General features: G+C 35.9%; 1 protein-coding gene across 2 annotated transcripts; it reads right to left on the reverse strand.

Moving 5' to 3' along the window:
- Positions 1–85: 85 nt before the first annotated feature.
- pip5k1ca (phosphatidylinositol-4-phosphate 5-kinase, type I, gamma a) lies at positions 86–27,985 on the reverse strand. Of its 2 annotated transcripts, XM_082138837.1 has the most exons (18): positions 27,671–27,985; positions 18,766–18,797; positions 18,566–18,652; positions 17,597–17,727; positions 17,403–17,520; positions 17,143–17,295; positions 13,439–13,738; positions 13,156–13,361; positions 11,730–11,813; positions 11,562–11,610; positions 10,843–10,927; positions 9,952–10,113; positions 9,729–9,870; positions 9,610–9,639; positions 7,685–7,789; positions 6,684–6,840; positions 1,723–1,812; positions 86–1,590 (listed from the first exon to the last, which is right to left on the reverse strand). In XM_082138837.1, the coding sequence occupies exons 1-18, from the start codon at positions 27,780–27,782 to the stop codon at positions 1,588–1,590; spliced, it is 2,046 nt and encodes a 681-aa protein (XP_081994963.1). In that variant the 5' UTR covers positions 27,783–27,985; the 3' UTR covers positions 86–1,587. The 2 variants fall into 2 exon arrangements, with proteins under 2 accessions (XP_081994963.1, XP_081994964.1); XM_082138838.1 differs by lacking the exon at positions 1,723–1,812 and having other exon boundaries at positions 27,671–27,984.
- Between the last annotated feature and the right edge of the window lie 14 nt (positions 27,986–27,999).

Genomic DNA, 27,999 nt, shown 5'->3' on the forward strand with positions numbered 1-27,999 from the left:
CGTTACTGACCGGTTTTATAATACTTAGGAAATTCTGAATGGTACAAGAAACGACTAATTAAAATATAAAAATCATCAAGAAACCTGTGAATCAAGAGTTGTATTTATTTTAAGGGTTTTAACAAATGTACACACACGGGTCCATTGGTTGTGGTTGTTTTTTTTCTTACTTTTTGTAGGATAAATGTCTATGCTTTACATCGATGTAAGTAGACACATGTTTTGTCATGCTCTTGACAGAGGGGGGCACACAGCTTTTTGACCACACACACAAACACAGCTCAACTGTTGGAAGAGTAAGCGATTGATACAGTTGTATGTCTGAGAACGTATAGACTTTACAATCTGAACTGTAAAGTTTATACATTATGATGCAAAGAAAGCCTAGACTTAACACAATAAATGGCGCATGTCCTCGACACTGGAAGAATGGGTGGGTTTTGTGTGGACCTAGGCTTGGACATCTTTTGTAAAATAAAATACAAAATAAAAGTTCAAATAACATTTAAAATATATTTTATATGTATTTAAAGATCTATATACAAATTCTCTAAGACAGAAAAAAAGACTGAATCAGTGAATCTTTTATAACTACAATAGGATTGAGGTTGGCAAAAGAAATTAAGGCAACCAAAATTTGTGTGTGCTACACTTTACAAATATATTGCTGCAGTAAGTCCTTTTATTTTAGATACAACAGCAATCACAACTGGCCACATTATAAGAATCAGTGTCACACACTTCCATTGTAAAATAATACACTCGCTTACTCAAAACCACAAACACGCTCAATGCATAGGCACACACAAATTCTATACACGTGGATTTACAATTTAAAACTTTTTAACTGAAATAGTGAAATGATTGTGATATGGTAAAAATTTGTTTGACATATTTGGCCTCCCACACAATAATTTGGTCCCATCTTCCGGCTTAACCTATCTTAATAACCCCGATGACGTACTTATTTTGGGGGTGGGGAAATCTCCAGAAATTTGAATTAAAATTAGTATTAAAAGACTGGAACATAACATGAACTGTCATTTGGGATCAAAAATGCAGATTAATTAGAAATAAAACAAACGAATTTGTATTTTTTTCAATGGTTAAGGAACAAAGCTACTGATAACCAACGTGCATTAACAACCAGAGTAGCATAAATAAAGCATAAATGTCTTTCTTTTTTAAATTAAGGTCACATAACCTACAGCCCAAAAGAATAAATAAAATAAAAATAAAAAAATCATTAAAAAATAGCATACAGCCAACTCTTAGGAGGAGTCTTGCATCCCAGAGCTCAAATCGGAGAACACGTTCACAGTATGTAAATTAGACAATGAACGAAAAAACAAAACGATGGAACAAAATAAAATAATTAAACAAATATATTAATTTTCCCTCATAAATACATCTGGACATTGGTATTGCTACTCGCTTGGTGTTGTTTGTGAAGTGGGTGATAGAACGATGAATATGAAGCTCGAGTTGCGAAAGTTTCCGACAGTAGCATCCGACCAGTAGAGCTTCCGGACGTGACGAGTCTGAGGAGTCCAAACCTTGTAGCTGCTCCTCTCTCCTGAGGTCTGATTACTGTTGGGACACATTAATAGCGTTTGAATACTGTGGCTTAAGTGTAAATGAAAGAATGTGCAAGGAATAATCGTCAACTGTCGACATCATGAATTGCAAACCCAGGTCGACCACGACACGCTGCGCACTTACTGTTTCACTCTCCTCTTCGTCCTCTGGAAGGGTCTTTGACCCTGTGCTGAAGTGCAGAGGAGAATACACCCAGCTTTTGTCTTCTGGAGGCTGCTGGTACACAACCAAGACAGCAGAGGGAGCCAGAAGGGGTGGAGACACACAGAGGCAGCCAGTAGAAATATGCAGAGAGGAAGACAGACATGAAACAAGAGTGGCAGAGAGGAATATTAGAAATGCAGTGGGTAGAGATAGATACGGAACCCCGCACATAACATGCGGTGAGAAAAAAAGTGTCGTTTTAAGTAAATCGTGGCCATGTTGAAATAATAAATTCCCTTGATTTAGTTAAATCAAAACAAGGGAATGAATTAGTTCAATGTGGCCACGATTTACTAAAACGAGGGAACAAATTCTTTAATTTGTGGCTATTATTTGTATTATTAGTAAATCGTGGCCATGATCAACTAAAGCGATAGAACGAATTCTTAGTTTGTTGAAACGAATTCTTATTTTGTGGCCAAGATATATATATATACATACAAGTAAAATATTTGTTATTAACGTTAATAAGGTTGGAAAAGTAATCTAAATTTTTTGATATACCATGCAAATTTATGGGTGAAAATGCGAACTAATTTGTACCCTCATATTAAAGGGTTAGTTCACACCAAAATGAAAAGTCTATCAGTAATTACTCACTTGTAATTGGACTGTTGTTCCAACCCCGTAAGACTTTCGTTCATCTTCGGAACACAAATTAAGATATTTTTTATTAAATCTGAGAGCTGGCTCACTTCTCCATAGGCTTCAATGGGAACGAAACTTGCCAGCCCAGAAAGTTAGTAAAGACAATGTTTAAAATAGTCCAAGTGACTACAGTGGCTCAACCTTAAGTTTATCAAGCGACGAGAATACTTTTTGTGCGAAAAAAATAAAAATAAAACGACTTTATTCCACTATTCATTTTCTTCTGTGTGGGCCTCTTGAGTGAGTTCACGTAGTGTAACAGAGCAGCGCTTCTGGGTTGGACGTCAGAACGTAAGCTCACTATTGGCCGACGCTGGTCATGTGTTGATGCGTGTGACGTACAACACAGAAGCGTTGGGTATTTTAGCGCACAAAAAGTATTCTCGTCGCTTGATAAACTTATGGTTGAGCCACTGTAGTCACTTGGACTATTTTAAACATTGTCTTTTCTAACTTTCTGGGCCGGCATGTTTCGATCCCATAGAAGCCTATGGAGGAGTGAGCCAGCTCTCAGATTTCATCAAAAATATCTTATTTTGTGTTCCGAAGATGAACGAAAGTCTTACGGGTTTGGAACAACATGAGGGTGAGTAATTACTATTTTTGGGTGAAAAGTAAACCTTTAAGTAAATATTGTGCACAGTCAAATTCGTTCCCTTGTTTTACTAAATCGGGACCACGTTGTAATAATTCGTTCCCTTTTTAAAATAAAAATGTAATAAAACCAAAACGAGGGGAACCTATTAGTTCAACGTGGCCACGATTTGCTAAAACGAGGGAACTAATTAATAAGTAATTGGAACCAACTATTTTTTTAAAATATTTTGTGTCTGTAATTTACAATATTTCTGTCAGGATCACTACCGTAAAATACGATTGACAATTAGCATACAGTTTGGATTGGCGGTATGGTTCCGTTCTGGGCAAAAACTCCCTGCGCATCCATGCAGCCTAGCATGGATAAGAGCAGGGAGAGCAGCAATAACCCCCCCTTGGGGTAAACAGAACAGCCAACATGAAATTCTGCAAATATATTTACTTCAAGATTTTAAAGTACAACATAATTCGAGAATTTATTCTGATTCAAGGGGAATCAGAATGCCAAATCCTGACTGGGTGAGAGGAGGGTAATAGCTCCTGAGAAATGCGATAGCTGCTGATAATACTGAAGGAGCTTATATATGTATATATAATAGGCGTCGCATTTCTATTGGTAGATTTGGATCAGCTGAGGGTCAGCTGATGCGAGCTTGACTTATGTGACCTGCCAGAACTAACGCTACGCTTGATATTTGGCTATAATACAATTGTGGCTATAATTTAACTAAAACGAATGAACGAATTATTACATCATGGCCACGACTTACTAAAACTTGAGAACAAATGATTAGTTTGTTCGCCATGATTTAACTTAAACGAGTGAACAAATTAGTAAATCGTGGGAACAAAATCTAAATTTGTGGCCACGATATATATATTTTTACCGCGTGTGATGTGCAGCCCTGCAGATTTTTGCATTTTTTGATATACAATGCAAGTTTATCAATATGTATATTTTTGTAGCCACTGCGGAAAGATGAAAATCTAGATTTAATGAATTAACAAAAGCTGTAATCTGGTGAGTCAAAGAAGAGAGAAACTTTGAATGAGAAGGAAGTGATGAGAATCACAAACTGTAATAGACTTCGTAAAAAGACAACACTATAATCAAATTACGAAACGCGACACATTTTACTTTAGTACTATATAACGCAAGTATTTAATAATGAATGGGAAATACTGTAGGGCAGGACTTCATTTCAGGATTTGATTGAATTACGATAAACTAACATTGATATTATTGGCTACTATTATTTCGCCCCGCCCACATGGCTTTCATTACATCAGCAAACAAGAAAAGTCATTTCAGTTGTAGAGAAGGTTATATTTTGATCAAAGATTAAAATTTTTTAAGACTGAAACTATTTCAGTCTGTCAACTCAACTTAATTCTGTTACTTGATGTTTCTTTGTTATTAATTGTGAAGTTCACACAATTCATTTTGCACAATAAAATGTTTTACACCAATGTATAAAACATTCTTTAAATCTTTTTAAACAGTTCTATTAAATCCTGCACAGTAAGACCAGGTACATTGATAAAAACAGGCACGAAGCTTGTTAATATCACGCTAGAAGCTAGTAAACTAATAAAAGAAGGGGAAAATAATGGAAAATTGTACTAAATATACTATGCAAACATTTTTACAACGTTGGAACAACGTACTGAAATCTTTGAGACTGTGACTTAACGTATGTAGTTGTATAAATTGAGCCGTCGCAATTGTTTACCTCAAAACAATTTCAAAATTATTATAGTGAGTTAATTTGCATATAAAGTCTTAAAGGTACAGTAACAAAAACAGCCTGTTTAATTCTAATAATCAAAGGGTAAAAAAAAAAAAGCTAAAATAGTCTAAAAAACTATGAACATCAAAAGCTATCTTGAAAAGCTAAGCTAACTACCTCTAAAACTAGTTTCCTCTAAAACTTACATTGTGCCTTTTTCTGTGTGTGATGGGCTGACAAACACAGACGCTGCCATCAGAGAACTTACAAGAGGCAGAGAAAGAGAGATGGACAGAGACAGCAGACACATAAAGAAAAATGGCAGAATGGTAATGAAAATGCCAAGGAGATGGAGTGCAGTTTAGCAGTCGATAAATGAAAAAATTGACAGCTCCATTAATAAGAGGAAAGAACGACGGAGCAGCTGGTGCAGGGTGTTAATGGATGAATAATTCAAGAGATGGCGCTTGCGTGTCTCTAGGCCTCTTTTCTGCATTCAACTGAGTTTAGGAGGCATCCGAAGGGCCTCGATGTGTCTAACAAATGCCATTTCTCAGTTTTCTTGGCTGTTCTCAGAAACATCCCTGTGGATTCATTGGCACGTCCGTTTGTTTTGTAGTTCATGGGCCAGAATGTGTCTATTGTATGAGGGTTCTTCAAAGTTACCACACATATAATGATATCGTCAGCATTCAGAAATAAACAAAAGGACTCAAACTTCATTTAAATGGGTCTTATATAGTCATACAGAAACTGAAGATAAAAATAAAGAGCCATAGGAGCTCCTAACACCTCCGGACACACATACCCACCCACCCACGTGTCAACAGAGACCCTCTGTGAGATTCTGTCTTCTGTCCCGTATTGGAGACGTTTCCTTTAGTCACCATTAATTCAACAATGGTCACATTAGCACTGTTTACTACTTGGGAGAATCTCACAAAGTCTATCAAGAACACGTCACAGTCATGTTTAACCCCAAAATGAATATATTTTTACTTTTAAGAAAATATTATAAATATATATTTTTTTATATGGCATTATTTCCATGACAATTAAATTCTCATTTAAAAAACAAACCCCATTCTCATTCTCAATAACATAATGCATGTAGAGGTTTTCTGAGGTCTGAACACATGATTTTTCTTAATAAATAAAAAATAAAATAAAAACAAAAAATACATACAATAGTATCATAATTTATACATACATACAATAAAAATAATACATTCTTGTTTTGTTTTTTTTGCGTGACATTTAATAGTCTCGTTAAAATCAAGGGGAACATTTTCTTAATTGTCATAAAAATAATGCAAAAATTTGAATTGGTTCTAAAATATGCTTCATTTTTCTTTATGGAACATAGTTTCTTATTTTTTCTTTAAAAAATGAAATATAACACAGGGAATCATCATAATTTTTTTTGTATTCGAGTGAAAATATATAAACATCCTTCAATCAATCAAAAATAAATAAATAAAAATAATAATACAACTTTTTGTCATATCATGAATTTTAAAGTTACAGCATTGGTAATTTATTTCTTATTTTTAACTGTAAACTTCACTAAATATTGTTAGATTTATGCTTGATATTAGATTTAAGAAACATATTTGACAATACGTTACAAAAAAAACCCTTTTAATTCAAGATTTATTCTCATATAGTCTATCTTAATGCAATAGCTGTTTTGCTTTTTAAGTAAATTTATCACGTTTTAAGGATGTTTAGATACTTTTATTTGTAAGCAAGACAAATTTATTTATTTTTGCAGTGCGGACAAATCTGGGTATGTTTTTTATGCTTTGACATTAGGTCATCAGGTGGTTCTAGCTCTGCTCTGGTGCATTTTTTTTCTATATAAAAACAATACATATTTTTAGTTCAGATGAGTAAAGGGCTTACGAAATAAATGTCTGTAATTGGCACATCATCATCCTCGTCCACAGAGGCACGGCTCGTACAGCCTGAGGCCAGACTGGCGCTGTCAGATTCTACGACTATCCTGGGGCTCGCTGGGACGGAGGAGGACGAGGCTTCTAGAAACGTCTCTGGAGCTTCACTACATGTGGAAAAGAAAAGAAAAAAATACAAATTATGCAGTGTTATTCAAGTATCATTTATATACTATTATATTATTTATTAATATACTGAATTGGCTTTTTAAAATATTTTTAGTTTTCAATTTAATTTTAGTTTTAATAATTGTGTCATGTGCTTTTGCCATTTTATTAAGTTTTTGTTGTTAAAAATATTTCTATATAGCTTTAATTTATTTTTATTTCAGTTTTAGTTCACTTATTTGTTAGTTATCATAGCAAAACTTTTAGAGTTTAAGTTTATAGTTTTTTAAGTTTAAGTTTTTCATCTAATATTTGGATTTTATTTCAGTTCAGCCTTATTTCAATTACTGAAAATTATTTTTTACAAATTTTAATTAATGCAACTCTGTCAGGAAGAGTGCAGCATGAACTTTCTTCGAAATTTCTTCAAAGGCATATTGATTTGCAATGATAGATAAAACATTAATATATATATTATGTGCCTGGCGAGCACAAAAACGTTTGGGTACTTAGTGTGATTAAGCACTTTCTGTTTGGTTATGTTCCTCTGTGGCAGTTTCCATGGTGTAGTTTTGCCATCACTATGAGGAGCTTCAGCGGGTGAGCTCAGATGAATGAAGCACGTCTAATTCCTCATTCCCATGATACCCTTGAACTCACATCCACACTGCTCCTGATTCATCGACACAGTGCATTTGCATTTAAATCATCGCCCTTAATTCCAATACACTTCATTAAGATCTTTTTTTTTTTTTTCGTGCTCAACAATATCTGGTGTTCAAAAGTAAATATATAATAAGTGCTCATGACTTTGGAGGTAGTTTCTCAGTTTTTAGTGCGTACCTGTTCTCCGGCGATACCTGGGGAGCCACGAGGGTGAGCTCGCTGTCGTATCGCCCCTCTACTTCCACCTCCACTGTGATGGTCTGCTGGTCCTCATCCTGCATTCTACAACAACACCAGCAGAGGGCTCAGCCAAACCACACCAACAACATCACTAAGAGCAAATCCTTCCATTAAAGGGATAGTTCACTTTGAAATAAATTTTTGGTATGTTTTAGCTTACCTCAAGGGCATCCAAGATGTAGGTGTCTTTTTTTCCGCAGTAGTTTCAATTTTGATATTTTTAGGTCAAACCGTTCTTGTCTGTCAGTCATATAATGCAGGTCTATGGTCACTGTCTCAAAGAGCAAGCACAGAGTCCAAATTAAAACAATTCCCCGCCGTCCAAATTAAACAATTCCCCATCGTAAGTACACATTGATGGCCTAAGACACGAAACGAGCGGTTTGTGTGAGAAAACGAACAGTATTTATATCGTTTTTACCTCTTATACGCAGCCATGTCGAAGTGATCTGATCTGACGTGTACGCAGACTGGTGCATAGATATATACACACTAGATGTCGCATTAAAGACATTCGTTCAATGAACTGCCGTAGACAAGGCGACATCTAGTGTGTATATATCTATGCACCAGTCTGCGCACACGTCAGATCAGAGCACTTCGACATGGCTGCGTATAAGTGGTAAAAACGATATAAATACTGTTCGTTTTCTCACACAAACCGCTCGTTTCGTGTCTTAGGCCATCAATGTGTACTTACGATGGGGAATTGTTTAATTTGGACGACGGGGAATTGTTTTAATTTGGACTCTGTGCATGTGTTTTGAGACCGTGACCATAGACCTGCATTATATGACTGACAGACAAGAACGGTTTGACCTAAAAATATAAAAATTGAAACTACTGCGGAAAAAAAGACACCTACATCTTGGATGTCCTTGAGGTAAGCTAAAACATACCAAAAATTAATTTCAAAGTGAACTATCCCTTTAAGGCGACATCTAGTGTATATATCTATGCACCAGTCTGCGTGCACGTCAGATCAGATCACTTGGACATGGCTGCGTATAAGAGGTAAAAACGATATAAATACTGTTCGTTTTCTCACACAAACCGCTCGTTTCGTGTCTTAGGCCATCAATGTGTACTTACGATGGGGAATTGTTTAATTTGGACGACGGGGAATTGTTTTAATTTGGACTCTGTGCTTGCTCTTTGAGACCGTGACCATAGACCTGCATTATATGACTGACAGACAAGAACGGTTTGACCTAAAAATATCAAAATTGAAACTACTGCGGAAAAAAAGACACCTACATCTTGGATGCCCTTGAGGTAAGCTAAAACATACCAAAAATTTATTTCAAAGTGAACTATCCCTTTAAGAAGAAGATCAAGCCCAAGAGGGCAATAAACATGGTAAAGTGTTATGAAACATAAACTCTGTCTTTTTGGAATAATTTTGGGCTGTTCATCGCACAAAGCGATCTTATATAGTAGAAGCAGACGAATGTTATTCTACACGGAACTGTGAGAGATCTGAAAGTGGCACGGGTTGATCTTTGGTTGACCAATCAGCGGAAAGGGGCGTTTCATGCCCGCCCACACGTGGAAATCGAATATTCAAGCCATTTATCCATTTTCTATCCCTGAACATAAAAATATAAAAATCAAGCCGAATTCAAATTTTTTAAAGTTTTTTGAAAAAAACGAAAAACAAATAAATAAATAAAAACAGACCCAAGATAAATACAAAGCAAGAAAACAAAACAAAACAAGACAAACAAAACAAAACAAAACAAAACAAAACAAAACAAAAAACAAAACAAAACACGTCTTTGTTCAATTCTAAAAAGTAGTATTTTTGATGATATTTTTTCATGAACTACACCATATTGCAGACCAGTCTCTGTTTGACTCACGTTTCTTCGTGACTGGACTGGGTGTGTCTCCTGTACGGAAGAGAACAGAGAGTTTATTGTACCCGCTACGGCCGTGGCGCTGGAACATTACAGAGCGACAGACAGGGTCTTACTCTTACCTGTAGCGCGGTTGTTCGGAGGTGTCCGAGGGGGAGCGTTCTGGGATGGACAGAGAGGTGGTGGAGGAGAGCGTGGTGGCGATGGAGGCTGTGGTGGCCTCCTCGAATGAGGGAGGGGTGCAGGGAAGCACATCCGTCCGACCTGAAACCAGGCAGAGTTTAAACATGTGACCATTAAGTCCTCCTAGTTGAGGATGAAGAATGTATTTGGTAAATTGTTTACCATCATCATCCAGTGTGGGGAAGCTACGGGCTCCTCTCAAGTCGTAGATGTTTTCGTCTCTCACGAAGGGCAGCTGGCTGGCCGACCAGGCCGCTCCGGGGCCGCCGTATTTGCCCGCGGCTAGACCCCCACGACCCCTTTTTGACGGAGAGGATTTTAACGCTGAAAGAAACAGGTTTACAAATGCACTTAAATATTAAAAATAGTTTCAATATCTTTGATTATCATAATGAAAGTAGCTGAAGCTTCATTAGCAGGGTTACGGTTAGGATTTTACTAAAAACTGTTAACACTGTGACTTTCATTATTATCTAAAAATAAAAATCTTGTACATTATATTGATAATAAATATCTTGGTTTTTTTTACATTTAATTTAGCACATACATTTTAAATGTACATTTTAAAGTACCTTTTAGGAATGCAACATATATCGGTACCTTATCGGTTATCGGCCGATATTACAGATTTTAAAAAATATATTGTATTGGTACAGAATATTTAATTTTGCATGATAATTTCCTCTTTTTTTTAACATTTAGATTACCTTTGCAGTCATTTTAAGTTAATCTTTTAAAAACAAATTATTTAAATAAAATAATAACACGATTATATGTAATCTAAAGGAAATAAATATCCTTTTTCATACTACACACTACAATGCTGTGATGTGTAAATTAATTTGTAGTAGTGTTTTATTTTTCCTTTATATAGCCCAATTGTGGTAGACTTAGCGGTCCTTTATTGGTTGAAAGTCATTAAAATAAACATTTATCGTCTTATCGGTATCGGTCAGAATTTTCAAATTGGTGCATCCCTATTACTTTATCATTAATTCTTCATGCAGAACATGAAATGAATCTATGTGATTCAATAATATAAATTCAACTCACATGAAGTCTTTCTGAATACAGTAGTGCTCATGAACCTGAAGAACCTGTCCGCATAGAAAGATGGTCTGTGAACAGACACTGTGTCCTGAAGCAAATTGAAAATTACAGTTAAATACTGTGTGATACTAATAATTTTCATGCAGGCTTTAAGTCAAACTTAAGGTTTCCAGTGAAACATCCATTATTCATGTAGACACCAATCAACACTTAGAGCTGACATGATCAAGATATACCAGCTCTGGGTCTATAAATATCTTAATTAGCATGCAAATTAATCTTGAGCCATTCACAGTACGGCGTAGACTGATGCGTCACAGGCAGGGTTGGAGAAATCTCCTTTATTCACAGCTGAGCTGAGGAGAAAATGAGTGTGTGTGTGTGGTATGTGCGTCTCATATCCAGCAATAGCCCAATTGGCACATCCTCTAAAAAAAATGGTCCCAAATTAGTGCACATTTTACAAGCATTTCCTCCAAAACCCCGTAATTCTCACTAAACTCCATTTGTGCTGACGTACCGCAGCTGACCCTGCTTTATTAACATGAAAATGTAGGAAGTAGGAAGAATTATAGTGAAGGTCAAAGACCACAGAGTCTCAAAACACAGCTGGATGTTAACTTGGCCAAAGCTTTCCATCCAGAGTGACAAGAGATGGAGCGACTTGCATGGAACAATGGCGTTGATATATAACAGCCATTGAAATTCAAGGAAATTCTCACCCCATCGTGGACTAGAGCCTTCCACGTATGCTCCAATTTCTTTATTAACCTAAACAGAAAAAACAAAAGTCACTTCATGGTGCTTTTAAATCATACTGGCAGCGATGAATAACACGCCTCATGATGTAAATCATAAGTGACATGAGTCGGAGAGGTTGACGCAAGCACCTGTAAGACTGCAAGATGTCGATTATTCCGATGTACAGTAACAGCCGCTCTCCTCTTCCATTGACTGCAGGAATGCCGCCCATCCTGGCAGGGAAAAAACATGAGGAATTCAATGAATATGAAAGTTTTTATTGCCTAAAACACTCAAAAGTCTAAACCTGGCTAAACACTGAAATGAAACGCTTAACTATACATTTGGGAACAAATTTGCAATAGGACTGAAAAGTGTTTCCCGAAGTTGTCAAAATCGTAAAAAACTGCATTCAGAAGAAAAATGGCTAAAAAGACACATTTTTTTTTTATAAAAAAATGTATACGATAAAAACACAAAACAAAACACACACACAAAAAATGTCTGTTCACTTCTAAAAAATATACTTTTTTGGTTAAGCCACGTTCACATTAGACCAAAATGTCTACGCACACTGCAACTGTCATGTTATGACATCACGCTCTGTAGCAAATTTTTTATAAGCACAAATTCAACATATAACAAATGATCACAAAAAAAGTTTAAATACACAATCTACTCCACTTGACTGCAAAAAATGTGCGTTCTTTTAATTTATCTAAGAGGTCAAGCCGTGGCTCATCGATCTTCTATTGGTCACACGGCTTCACGTGATACGAATTCGCAGGTCAGAGTTCACCAAACTTGAAATGCAGCGAAATGCGAAGTCAATGGAACGAAATGTGTAGTGAGTGACCGCCCCTTTAGTCAACATGAATACGTTTATTGCAATCCATTTCCTTCCATAATGTGACACATTTCCAGATGAAACAGGATATCTAACAGACAGGACTAGATTTTAGCCAGGAAATGGAGGCAAACATTTTTTTCCTCATAATTTTTTTTAATGAAACAACAACAACAACAACAATACATTTATTTTTTATTTTGGCAAAATAAAAAATAGAAAACAAGTATCTATACTTTTGGGAACAAAAAAGGAAAAAATGGCTGATTAATACAAAATAAATACAAATAAAATACGAAAAATAAATAGGATGTAAACAAAACACAAATAAACACAAAACAAATACAAAAACAACAAGACAAAACAAAACAAAAGACAAAAAAAGACAAAAAGCAACCAGACAAAACAAAAAACACAAAACAAAAGACAAAACAAAACAATGTCTTTGTTCGCTTTTAAAAAGTTTTTTTTTTTTTTTACTGTAAAATTAATCTTTATTAAAAAGATTTTATAAAGCACATTTTTTTTAATCAAAATAGTATAGAATTCAATGTATTGATTATAGGCAATAACATGATAATCATTACCAGGCTATTGGTATCAGCTAGAATTTTGTCATTGCATCCCTATCACTTCATCATGCATTTTTAATGCATTTGAAAATGTGTCAATTACTTTTTAAATATCCTTAATATGTGTCAAAACATGGAGTAATTTGGGCCACTCACGTGTCGTCAGTGTCAATCTCCTCTCCGCAGGCCGACGCTCCCTGTATGGACTCCATGGCAGTGGAGTAGAGCGCCTTCTGTGCCAGCGGCCTCTTTTCATCACTGTTGCCCTGAGATCCCTCCATCTGCTGCTCTTTCTCCGCCTGATCGATGTTGTGAACTCCCAGCAGCAAACTGTAATCCATAATCTTAAAGCTTTCCAAGACCTAAACATCAAAAACACATCAATTTACCTCCCATTCACACATCCTCTCAAGACACCAGCACACTGTACAAAACTTACCAAACAGTCCCTCTGTAACGTCTTGACCAGGGCGCTGTGTGTGTCTGTATCAAGCAGGAGACCGTCTTGAACGTCCTGCATGAAATCCAGGTCTTTGAAAGTGGGCTTCGCCTTTTCCCGCTCTTTCTTAGAGGCCCGTCGCTTGTAGGTGGATCCCTTCAGGTCGTATTTGAGGTGCATGCGCACCACCCTGGGCAAAACGTTGTTCATCACCACCATTCGAATGTTCTTGCCGCCCGATTGTACGCAGTACAACCCGAAGAACTTGGGCAATAAGGTGCGTGGATTCTGATTCAAGTTCTGCAGGAAACAAACATTTGAAAAATCAAAAGCCCAGTCGGAGTGAACGAATATTCAAATGCAAGTCGTCCATGCAGTGCTACACATCTGTGGGAAAACGTTTCTAATTAGTATTTGTTGGTTACATGCATTGTGTAATTAATTCATTTAATCTTGAAAGGAATAGTTAGTTACAATTCTGTCATCGTTTATTAACCCGATACTAAAATGTTGTGCGCCAAAATGCGTTGCGCCATGTTTGCGAACTTGACAGTTTAAATATGAGGAAATTCAAATGAGATATTCAACAAACAACAACTTGTCTGCTTTTTCCTTACACAAAAAGAGCTTTATTTAGCTATTTTGTCAATTTTCAATCTTAAATGGATATTTCACCGCTGGAAATATGAATGTGTATTTAAATTGGGTCATTTATGTAGTAGAAATGTGAAATTATTTTAGAAGTTGGTGCCTTCTAGACTGAGAAAAGCCAGAAAATGTATTTTTGGCTCATGTGGATGAAAGACAACAACTCCCAGAATGCACTTGCTTCGCTGCCCTACGAGGCCACTCCCAAGCCACGCCTACCGGTTACAGAGGAAGAAATGATACAACTAGGCTACTAGTTGACTCAAAACTGAAAACTCTATGGGCGGTTTGAAAACATGCGGAACTAGCTCCTACTACTGGCTGTAGTCTCTAGCCTCTGGTCAAAAAAAGCCTCCGATGACGCAAAATTACGATTTTTGCGTAATTTTTTTCCAGACACACAATACAGAAATGTCTCGTCTCAGAGGGACATGAGGGGGGGAAGCACGGTCATTCGAAAATACTACCGGGTTTCTACAAATACAAAGCTTAATGCTAATCCCTTTAATCGCATCTAGGTTCACTGTCACCATATGGAAAAGAGCAGCGTGAATATTCTTCAAAACCTCTTCTTTTGTGTTCCACGGAAGAACAGAAAAGAATCTCATCTTTTCAGCCTTTTCCTCACACAAAAAGAAGTACTTGTATGATACTTTTATATAGCTTTTTTTTGTCATGTTTTTAGCCTTGATGGCATCCAACTTCACAGTCACCGTATGGAAAAGAGCAGCTTCTTTTGTGTTCCATGGAAGAAAGAAAGTCACACGGATTTAGACTGGCATGATGAATAAATGATAGCAGAATTTTAGTCATGTCAATATGTCAATATTACAACACGCATCAGTTTTTATATCACATGCAAACCACACTTTTGCTAATGACCACTTCTAAATGTTAATACTAGTTCAATAACAGCATTTACACATTAGCTTGAAATAATCATTATTTGTTTTCCCACATTACACATTCAAAACACACCATTTCAACCCCAAAAAAACCACTTCCTCAAGTCAATGACATTCAGTTTGCCAGCTAATGTTCCAGAGCGTTGTAAAACCACCTGATTCCAATTAGATTGGACTTTATATCCTCTTAAAAAGCACCACACAAAGGCAAAGCAATGAAGCAGATATCCAACCTAGAGGAGCTTTGTGGAACAACCATCACCAAGGGAACATGTCCTACAAGATATGATCAAGGAGGAGAAATAGCAAGTGGAAAAGAGCTAAACAGTGCTAAAGACAGGTTTCTGTAGGCGAACCGGCGAAGGTCAGCATTGTTGCTGAACAACAACTGATCCGTCACTATTCATGGGCTCATTAGCTCCAGCTGAATGGATGGAACAAGCCAAGCCAGTCACTGGTCAGACTCTGCTGACACTGAGAACCCATTTAGGCATCATCTACTGAAAGAAAAACCCATGTTCTCTTGGAAACCAAACCCTTTTGTACTTATAGTGTTTATTGCATTGGTCCAATGGAGACAGAAAGCTGGAACAAGCACGGTTTCAATGCTAATTGTGTCATTTATTTTATTATCCAGGAAAATAGCAGACAAATCGCCTCAGGGGAGAAATTAGTTCGAAATAGCTTGTTGGGTATTCAGCAGTGTTGTTGTTTAACCAGGGGGTTGATAATAGGCTGGAAAGCATGTTCCTCGAAAAGTACTGAATAACAACATAAACTGTGTATTTATTTATAGCTGAAAAACTAGATCTCCATGATTCATACACCTATATATTGAACAGGCTGATAATATATATATATATATATATATATATATATGGCTATATACATTATATATATATATATATATATATATATATATATTGAATATAATGTAAAGTAATTTTATAAAGGCTACATTTTCTATCATTATATTGTGTTAAATAATGTACTGTATCATAATTATCAGCATTATATTAACCTTCAGCCACTCTACTCTAGATATTTTATTGGACATTGAAAACCAATATCGGTCAACCATTAATTAAAAAAAAAGCATGTAATGATAATACAATTCTGTCTGATACTGATAAGCCAATAACTATTTTCATGTTATGACCAATAATAATAATTTATTGACAAAATTAATTAAAAATAAAATGTAAACATTTGTGAAAAAAACTTTTTTCTCGATAATTAAAAACAATTGGTCAATAATCGATATGGTACTGATATATTGTTTCTCATAAAGTAACAACATACCAAAAAATAACATCATAACCCCTGTATTTACTGTGAAATTATTGTAGCTCAAAAATGTAAATAGTAGGTCTCCAAAAAATACTGGATATGAAGATAATCGACCGATATTTGGCAATAAATACTAGCCCACAATTGTGTTAGTTCTAAAATGTCGTACAAATTGTGTAAAATAATTACTTCACTAATTTGATATAGGATATATCTTGTTTGCTATCATTAAACTATTATATCATGCAGTATTTATTGCCCTGCTGTATAGATATCGGCATAGGACACTGAAAATACACATTAGTTGACATTTAGTTTCAAATAAAGATACACACTATTAAAATTCTGGCTGATAATAATTTTTGTTCTGGTCAACTGATTATTTATTGTCAGAATTAACTAAATATAAAACACTAAACACTTTATCACACTAAAGCTTTGCCCGATGATTTTGAATAAATTCTAATATCGGTAAATAACCGATATCCTACCGATATATAGTTTCTTAAAAAGTAACACCATAAACTCTGCATTTACTGTGAAATTATTACAGCTGAAAAACATAAAAAGTAGAGGGCTGCATTAGTGATACACCAATAAATATTTGCCAGGCAGATAATCGGTTAATATTTGGACATAAATATTAGTTCACCACTGTGCCAGTCCCAAAATAAATTAAATATTGTGTAAAATAAGTATTTGACTAATTTTATGTGGGCTACATATCATTTGCTGTCAATAAACTGTATTAAATAATGCAGTATTAACGTATTGCATAATATATACACCCTGTTCTCAAGATATCGGGATTGGACATTAAAAACCCAATTTAAATGCATCAGTCAAAGTACAGCAACTCACCATGTAATATCCAGGAAGAAGCTTCTGCAAAAACTCCGCCTCCTTGTGCATAACTGTCTTGATGATGAACTCATCGTCCTTGGTGACATAGAAGACTGAACCACTGGCTCCCGGATTGGACAGCTCAATCAGTGGTTCGTTACAGAGCGAATACTAAAGGCCAACACAAATATAGATAAATTCAGGTTGAGCGATTCTTCAGTGGTCCCGAATAAATGCAAGCATTTAGTATTAAAAAGCCTTTAGCTTAGATTTCTCACCAAATAGTCATCTGGCCGTATCCCGAAGAGCTCTCTGAAGTAACGGAAGGCCACGGGAGCGTAGGTTTTGAAGCGGAAGTCTGGGAAATGATGGGCTGGTGTCAGGTTGCTCCCTTCACTGGAAGAACAAGGAGAAGAACATTTATTGCATGTGAAATTTCACATCCACCCTCAACCTCAGACGGATAGCTCACCTGGGGAAGAAGATGCTCTCCACCACATAGAAATCCTGCATCAGGACGTCCCGCTCAGGCTTGGAACTCAAGTTGCCAACCGTGTAGCCAATCCCAAGCTGAATGGCCCCCTTGAGTGCTGAAGATGTGGTCTGAAAAACCCCCCCAGATATAAATTACTTGAGATACATTTTCTTAAATATTAACCAAGAAATTGATATTTTAATCTACGTTTTTTTGTTCTAAAATCGTCTAGTGCCACATTTCTGCAGATCGAGCTTATAAGCAATATTACAATTCTGGTCGATACAGATAAACCGATAATTAGTTTGTATATTATTATTATAATTATTATTATATATACAATAATTTGTATGTATTAAGTGGTCAATTGTACATTTTAAAAATAAGCACTATTTTGTCTAAAATAATTGAAAAAAAAAAACTTTAACCAAAAATCAATTGGTTTAAATGTTACAGTGCATTTAGGCATTACAAAATGTAAATATACAGTATGAAAAGGGGATATTTATTTTTGCTAAAGATTACATGTCACTGTGTCATTAAATTATTAGTGTTTTTATAGATTAATTTTAGGCTAGTGTTAGATGATGGCAAAGGTTATCTAAATGTAAACGAGAGAAAATAAGCATGTACAATTAAATATACAACATCAACCGATATAAAACGTTGAAAAAAAAAAAGTAAACAATCTGAATGGAATCAATATCAAATCTATTCGATTAATTTTAGGTTAGCGTTAGATAATGGTAAACAATTTAAATGTAAAAATAGAGGAAATGAGCATGTACAATTAAAAATTTATATATATATATATATATATATTTTTTTTTTGTATAAAAAATGTAACGTAAAAAAAAATGATATGGTACCAATATATTGTGCCTCCCTATAAGTTACTAAAATAATCTAAATGGAACCAGTATCGAATCTAGAAAAAGTTGTTGAGATTGATTCGGAGCAATGCACCTTCTTATATGTGGTTTCTCCTGAAGCATCCACTCCTCTGTGACCGATCTTCTTCCCATGAGCCGGCTGGCCTGACGATGAAGGCATCTGGTGTAAAAAGAACAAAAAATATGAGATACCACCAACCTGCATTCCCTACATGAACAGGTTTCATTGCAGTCTAATAGTAAATATTCGTGATATGTGGTAAAGGAATGTACCTCTGTGATGAAAGCCTTTTTTGATATCGTGTCTAGGAAAGAAAAAGAACGGTGATTAACCGGGTATTGACGACACTCTCTCAATTAAAGGATTACATTTCATTGTTTGCAAACTGAAAATTCAGACAGTCGTGATTTAAAACCAGATTTGTGTGCCTGTGATTATTTGAGACATATTCATCTGAACTTATAACCAGACTTGAAGGGTCAACGGGTCACCCCGCTAAAGCGCAGACATCATCAGCCGGCTTCATTATTCAGCATCCATTTATATTCCATCGCTGCCCCTCGAGCATCAGCAGCAGCTGTCAGCGGCGACTGGGATGTTTGTTGACAAAGATGATTTGATGAAAACACACCATGTGAAGATGACGGCTGGATTCCTCGAGCTGTGCTTCTCACCCCGCGGTCGTCCCAGACGCATCTGCACACGCTCCCATTCAGTTCCTCGGTTTCCATGGCATCCCAATCAAGGTCAACAAGCTTTCTCAGAGTTTGCATATGCATGTGGCATCAACAGACACATGCTGCTCTAAATAGGGCATTGGCCGCTAGACAGAGCAGCTCATAGCCATGCAGCGAGAAAGCAACAGCAAAACCAAGATGACGGGCATGCTGGAAAATCCAGCTAAAAACAGCTTCGAGGAAAAATCAACCCAAAAATGTTCATTCTATCCCCATTTACTCAGCCTCATGTCGTTCCAAACCTGTATGAGTTTCTTTTGTTTATAGAACAGAAAAGGAGAAATTTTGAGAAATGTACTGGTTACTCTATTCAATGCCTTTACAAAGAATTAGTCTGGAGGTTTTAAACTTTAAAAAGGTCATAAAAGCATAATATCAGGGTTGCACGACTTGGGGAATAAATCTACAGTAATTGCAATTATTCTGTGACTTAAAATGTGATTAAAAAAGGTTTGCTGTGCTTGTTTGTAGTGCTGCAAAATTTTGGCCAAAAATTTTAGTTTTTGTAATTGTATCAATATGGCTAGAAAATTAAGCTATATAAATGGCAATAAAATAAAACAAAAATATTATCATTATTATTACGAAATAAAAAAATAATAATTACAAAAAAAATACTATTGTAATATTCTACTGTAAAAAAATATAATAATACTTTTATCTTCACTTGCAACTGTAAAATCACAATACTAAAATGTATGGTTATTTTCAAACATTAAGCCATCAAACTTTTATTTTGACAGATTTTTTATTTTTTTTGTCAGATCTTTAATGAATCATTAGAAATAGTTCACAAAATCGGAACAATTCGTTCACAAATCAGAATGAATTAGTTCTTGACTTTCGGCCCAGTTAAAATTATTATTAGCTAACTAGAAAGGAAAATTTTAAAGGGATACTCCACTTTTTTTGGAAATAGGCTCATTTTACAACTCCCCCAGAGTTAAAGAGTTGAGTTTTACCGTTTTCGAATCCATTCAGCCGATCTCCGGGTCTGGCGGTACCACTTTTAGCATAGCTTAGCATAATGAATTGAACCGGACAAGACCATTAGCATCTCTCTCAAAAAAATGAACAAAGAGTTTCGATATCATTACGCCTGCTGGACTCATGGTACTGCAGCAAAGTTTCTTGATTATTACGCAGGAATGAGAGTATAGTTCCTAGCCATATCAGCCTAGAAAATCGCAACTTTTCATTTTCCGTCGGTCTTAGTACACGATGCAACTACAGAAGAGTCAAGTTTTAAATAGGAAAAATATCGAAACTCTTTGTTCATTTTTTTGAGAGAGATGCTAATGGTCTTGTCCGGTTCAATTCATTATGCTAAGCTATGCTAAAAACCCGGAGATCGGCTGAATGGATTCGAAAACGGTAAAACTCAACTGTTTAACTCTGGGGGAGTTGTAAAATGAGCCTATTTCCAAAAAAAGTGGAGTATCCCTTTAACATCTGCTCTAAATACGTTAGCAATAGCTTGTGATTGTTAACAAGTTCGATCTTCAATGAATCATTTGAAACCACTCAGAATGGATCTGAATCAGTTCTTGAAATATTGACTCATTGATACAGTTGCAACGATTACCAGCGAACTTGGAAGATTGTAAGTAAATAATAATTTTTTGGTGAACTAACTATACTTTTAAGCTGGTAACTGTTTTGAAACATCGTGGCAGGTTTCCATCTAATTCAACCGTCTGGTGCAGATGGCTGGGCTGGAAGACTAGCTAACATGACATAACCAACTGGAAGCTGGTTTGTTGCTAAATTCATTACAAGCTGGATTTTCCACCCGCAAGCTTCCCGTTTTAGCTGAATTCGTTGTTGTGAAGTTGGAAGCTCAAAGTTAGTAAAAACATAAAGGCTGCAATGTCTCATTTCACCTCTGAAATAGCACATCCACACCAACAAGCCTCATGACCAAAAGTTCCTGTTATTTCTGGATCCAGCTGTCAATGTGGGCTCCTGAAACTTTTATGGACTGTTTGGGCAACATTATGGTTCTCCATAAAAGAGCTTTTTCCTAGACCTTGTTCACTGATGTTAGGTTTGGCCTCAGTTCAAGCTGGAGTGCAAACATGCTGTAGGATTTCTGCTATACTCCACTAGCCAGGGTCGACCGCACATCTAATAAAGACCAGAAAAATGTGCTTTTTATTTATAGGTAAAGAAGAAAAGACAGAAAATGACTGAGATTTAAACTGCCTACTTGAGACAGTGTCTGAGCATATGTGCTAACCGCTAAGCTACATATTTGACACACAAAATGTATAAACTGTTAAAAGTATCAAGGTTCAGAAACTGATTTTGTGGAAGGGAAATTGTGTTAAACAGAGCTTTAGGGGAATATTTTTTTTTTTAGCTAAAGCACTACAAACATTACCTTAAACTAGCCTAAAGTTAGCCTAGCCTTGAGTTAGCCTAGCATTGAGTTACTCAAGACTACACTTTTATATATCCTATTATGAAATGATGTTCAGACACTTCTATGTCAAGCCATATAATCAACTTAAAAAACTTTTAAAACACGGGTAAGAGCTCAAAACATCTCCAGTGCTAATGAATTAGCATAACACCTCCTGAAATTCCATATGCTTTGGGTAGGTGTGATCACAGCCAGCTCAAAATGGACTTGAAATGAAGAACTTGACGACAGAATCTTTGAGGTGTCACCTGACACCTCAAGCTAACATTAATTATATGAGACTAAATTTACCAAAGACTTAGCATGTATATGCTACTCTGGGTGAATGATATCACATGGTATGATGGCAAAAAATACTTGAAGTAAAACCATGACAAGACATATGAACAACTGCTCATAATCTGGTAAAACAGAACTGTATAAAGCAAACCGAAGGAAACAAGAGATTATAACCTTACCTACCAGTAAGGCCACAAAACCATTTTCATTGTTCACTTCTGATCTGAGAGATGAAAACAAAACCAAGTTCCTCTTGCAAATTTCATTTAAGTAACATGCCATTCAACAGATGCCTTTATTAAAAGTTCATAGTTCTTAGTTATCAGACTTAAGCCCAAAGTACAGGGTGGGCCATTTATATGGATACACCGCAACAACATGGGAATGGCTGGTGACACCAAAGTCCCGTTTGTGGCACACCAGTACATGTGAGGGGGCAAACTCCTCAAGATGGGTGGTGACCATGACATATACTAATGTGCCACAAACAGGACCTCAATATCACCAACCACTCCCATGCCACCACGGTGTATCCATATAAATGGCCCACCCTGTATATTTGTATGCCTACGGATGAGGCAGAACAACAACAAACTACTGGAGATGCAACAACAATAGACACACTTACCAATGGATACACTTGACGGTACGAGCGTAAACACTGGACAAGGATGAAACTTTCTAGCACGCATGTGTAAATGGTGTTTGCTTTTTTACAATTTTAGCCTACGACGATAAAACAGGTTAAAAATATCCCAAATACATATTGAAGAAGGCACATAAGCCATATGTGGGGACCAGAAAATCTAAAAGATTTGGGGCCAGAAAGAAACCACCAAGCAACCAAACGGAATATCATACACTCTTAAAAAATAAAGGTCTTTTATTGGCAGTGCTGGGATGATTACTTGCAAATGGATCAAAAAGCTAATAATTAATTCAATCATTAAAAATGTTAAATTTAAAGATTTTTTTTTTTTAATTAAAACAATCCAAATAAAACTCTTTAAAAAATAATAATAATAAAATCCTCTCAATTTTCCATGTAATTATAGCCGCCTAACTAGTGGCCCTTCTTGTGTGTTCAACTCCACAAAACTTGAAGACTTTCCAAACATATATAAGCAATGGGCTTTTTAGAAAGTAAAACTTTTTAAAGATAAAATTAGGAAGAATTTTTAAAATGAGAGAATCAGTGAATGTAATCAATAAAAAAGTAACTGTAGACTGATTACAAGTATTTTGAACATGTAATATACTCTAATTATTATTACAACTATTATATTTTAGGAATCTGATTACGTAATCCAGATTACATGTAATCAGATATTACCCAGCTCTGCTTTATGGGCATCGATGGATAACATGGATAACCCAACTTTTCCATTCTACAAAAAGTTCTTTATAGTGCAAAAAGATTTTTAAATGTTCACAGTAAGAAAAAAAAATGGTTCTATTAAGAACTGACTGAAAGGTACTCTGAGGAACCAAAAATGGTTCTTCTATCTCATCATCACTGCAAAAAAAAACACATTTGAAACCCTTATTTTTAAGAGTGCACCACGCAACAATACACTACACTTTAGCAACTATTTGACAACGTTCTGGGAACGATTTACAATAGCTATTCCGGTAACTCTTCATAAACGATGGTTGGTTACAATGCATTAAACACAAATATGTCAATGGGGGACTCCGCGTCCTCTGATAAAAGACACTCTACTCCCTCTGAGGTTCCGATGGGATTGAGTGTCTTCCAGTGCCCTGGTCTGCTCTGCAGGCTGGCCTATAAAAAGCTCCATCCTCTTCGGGACATAAGCGAGGAGGGCAAGGAATACAGAGAGACACCATTATGCAATTCCTGCTTGTTTTCCATTTCCCACCGGAGCTTGAAAACTCCCAGCAGTCTGAGCTCTTAGAATAACACGTGTTGAGGAAATAGATGGAGTGTGCAGACAGACCTTCCCTGTTTTGCAAAGCGATATCAGCGAGCAAAACACTATTACAGCTTTGAGTATCGCCTAGGGTTTGATTATATATGCATCTCATGGGATGTTATGTGTATAAACCGAGAAAGCCATGTCTGCATTTCACAGATGCTTTAATTGTGTACATTTACCACCACCACATGATGATAGAAGTGGTGCTTGAGACGGTCCGTTTGGCGGTAATGAAATTGTTTTTATAATTAATCTACAATATAGATATTTTCCTATCTCGGCCTTCATCTGTTCAATTCTGTTCTTAATGAGCCGAGCGAGACGGCCTCTACAGAACACCAATGCAGGTATTTATCATTCAGACGGGTCGAAACAGGAGCAATCATTGTATTACTACGTGTAAAGAGTTATATTATTGCTCATAGTTAAAGCTTTGATCTTTATTAAAAAATTATCATAATAATCATTCATTTAATTTATTATCATAATTATAAACACACTAAACAAATAGTTTTACCGTTTCCTGCACTTTGTTATTCTTCTAATTATTGACCTACTGCAGTTAACTCTTTCCCCGCCATTGACGGACATTTCCGGCTTTCCGTGTTTTCACTGTTGTACTGTAGGGGGCGCTATGACACATCTTCTGGAAGAATACTGAATCTCCTGATCAAAACACAGGCGTAGAAGAAGCAGAAACAAGCGATATCATATGTAATCATATGCATATGTAAAATAACGCGATCACCAACATTAAACAGCATATAAATCAAAACTGCCTAATGTTACTGAATGAAATGTCGACCCAGGATGAGCTGTAGGACTGTGAAGCTTTGGGGGGTGTTGATGGACTCGATCTACTCCATCTGTGTTTTGATCATCGTTCTGAATCCGATCCAGACGTAGTCTTTGACAAAATCATGATTTTCTCAGCTTTTTTGTCGAAATTGTTGCTTTTTTACGAAACACACACATTCAAGTGTCGATAAAAAAGAAATGCATGAAACTAGAATAAAACAGGGTTTTTTTTGTTTAAAAGCTGAGAGCATATGTAACAGATTGATAAATAAGGTTGATTAATTCAACTTTTAAATGCGTTGTAACTTACAATTTTCGAGGCAATAAAACAACATAAATAAAATAAACAAATAAATCACACATTTCTTCACACTGAAGGAAAAACCAAAGATATCCATGAATGTATACAAATTTTGCGATACTGCATAAAAAAACTGGATGGAAACACTAAGATGCAAATAAATCCGCAACAAAATTCCAAAATGTGTATAAAAAACTATTCTCGCTCGAGGTGGAATTTCTATCTAGGAAGACATGAACATAAACTACGTCAGAAACCAATTTCCTTGCAATACAGAAGAGCAAGAATGGTTTATTCGAAAATTGCTTTGCAATGTTCCAATTTTTTCTCAGAAATGTTTTGCAACTTGCAAAAAAAAAAGTATGCGGCTACCAACATCCTGGTGTTGTGGCGGTGAGTTTTGCACAGGCGAACAATAACAATATATTGTTATCATATTAGTTATCGGACGACAATAGTTTTTTCTAAATTTATCGTATCCATAAAAATTGGATATTCAGCTGTGCATTATTTCGCCTATTTGGACATTTAGATCACATTTGCCATCATCAGAAAACACTAATAATTTTAAGCACAAAATGTAAACATTTAATTCCATTGTGGGGAGATTTAGCAACCTTTTTGGACATACACACTGCTAAAGAACTCATTTAGACTCACTAAAATGTTATCTAATTTTAGGAACAAAACATAAAAAAAATCCCAAACAAGGGTGGATGAGTGAGTCAATGTCACTTCAGGTGAGAAAATGACTCATACAATTTTATGTCATGTGATTGCATGCTCAACAGTCAGCATGTTTTCCCGGGGAGAAAACCAATGAAAACAGGAGGATGCCGAGGCAGGAGACGCCAGGGGAGTTCAGGGAGTGTTTGGATGCACTTTTAGCAATTAAAGAGAAGATGATGGGACTACAAGAGAGTATGTGACATTTACTACGAGCCAATTGCGTTGACATTTATGTCTTTGAACAACGGTAACCACAATGCAGTTTGCAAAGCTTCAACACAGACGCAAAAGAACAAACCTTGTCAACAATGAGCTGGATAAAGGTCAATCTTCAGTACATACTACTGAACATAGGCTCTTTTTGGAGTGGATCACATTTTGTGCTTGTGTTTACAAGAACTAGCCTATCTTAAACTGATTATGTTTAATAACACAAGAACATAATGGGATAGTTTTGTTTTGTGTATATATCTGTTTACATATTCATGTTAAAAGCAGAGGAAAAACTGATCATTTGAAACGAAGCTTTCTTTCCTTTCACTGTAAAAAAGTTGCTGCCTTCAATTTTTAAGTACAGTCAACTTAGATGTTTAAGTCATTTCAACTTAAATTACATTGAACTGACTTAAAAAGTTAGTTGAATCTTGCATAACTTGTAAAAAAGTAGATAATTGCTTAAATTATTTTGATGAGTTAAAGCAATGTTAAAACATATGTTGTCATAACTTGTCATAACAGAATGAGGCGATTTTTTGATGGTTATCTGCGTAGTGTGCATGTGAACGCACTCATTGACACCTCACACACAGATACGTGACTTATTAACAGCAGAAAAAAACGCAAATAGGGAACCGAGAAGAAAATAGCACATTCTCTTAGAAACAAGAGTGTATTTGGAAAATAAAGTAACTCTGTTATGAAAGTGAAAAAATGAAATTATCAGATTGAACCAAGTGCAAGGCTCAACAAGGATTTTTGTGTGTGTGTTTGTTAATATACCATGGAATACAGTGGGGTACAAAATCAAATAAAAAAAATATATATATATATATATAAACGAAAAGTTTAAGACATAAATTAAGAAATATTTAAGAATGCACTACTTCTAGGTCACTAAGATTTGTATTGTACAAAAGACCAAATTATTATTCAAATTATTTACCATATATATATATATATATATATATATATATATATATATATATATATATATATATATATATAAGATGTAGGCTATATAATGGTTTTTAAATTATTTATAATGAATAAAATAACAAAAATGCTAAATTGAAGTGAAAAAAGAGGCTAAATAACAATTTACCATCATTACACCATGGTGACACCACAGTACTTTTTTTTCATACATTTTTTTCTAAGACATACTAACCTATTGTACACACTCAAATACATTAAGGAAGGAAAAGGACATTAATAAATCATTCTGAAAACAAAACATTGCTGTAAAATGCCATCTAGTCTACAAAATAAATTTTATGCATTCAAATTTGCATATGCAATAAACATTTTATGGCATTTATTTTCAAAAGATGCAATACAAGCCTTTACCCCATTTCTCACCTGAAACCCCCATCACCCCATCTGTCATCTACCCAGTGTCCCTGCTATGCTGATGGCTAGCGAGCTGATTCTGGTTTTAACCCGTCATATCAAACCATCCACCTGACAACAACATGCCCATAAAACTATATAGCCTATTATAATCGCACAGCACACTCTCTCTCTATGGCTGCACGAGAATCCCAACAATCTGAAGCAGGAATGATATATCACATGCATCAGTGTCCCTTCTCCATGCATGAATGCTAGTCTTGCTAGCTCTATCCAAGTGCATCCCAGCCACCTATGAATCAATCAGATGAGATTGCATGAACTTTTTAAGATTGTTCTTTAAAAAGAGATTGTCTTTTTAAACCCCTCTATCGAATCAAACCCCGAGTGGTTAGTTACCCGCATCCCCGTCGTCTGTCGTCCCCGCGTCATCGGATGATGCTGCCCCGGATAACGGACTCCCATCCCCGGCCTCACACAGGCTGGCCGCCCCTTCAGCCTCCACTTCCATTCAAAATCCCGGGATGAATACTCTGAGCGAGAGCGCTGGCAACCGATGATAGCGAATATTTCAATCTATACACAGCTTTCTGGGGCCTTTATATTTATATATGGATCTGAATAACTGACAAAAAATTAATGTGAGAGATTGAGGACTGTTCCTACGCGTCGTGGTCCTCCAGACCTCTCCTCTGAGCTGTCAAGCACAGGATTGGGATGTTCGATTC

Source organism: Leuciscus leuciscus, assembly GCF_965113295.1.
Source record: "Leuciscus leuciscus genome assembly, chromosome: 15".
In the NCBI taxonomy this organism is placed as follows: Eukaryota; Metazoa; Chordata; class Actinopteri; order Cypriniformes; family Leuciscidae; genus Leuciscus; species Leuciscus leuciscus.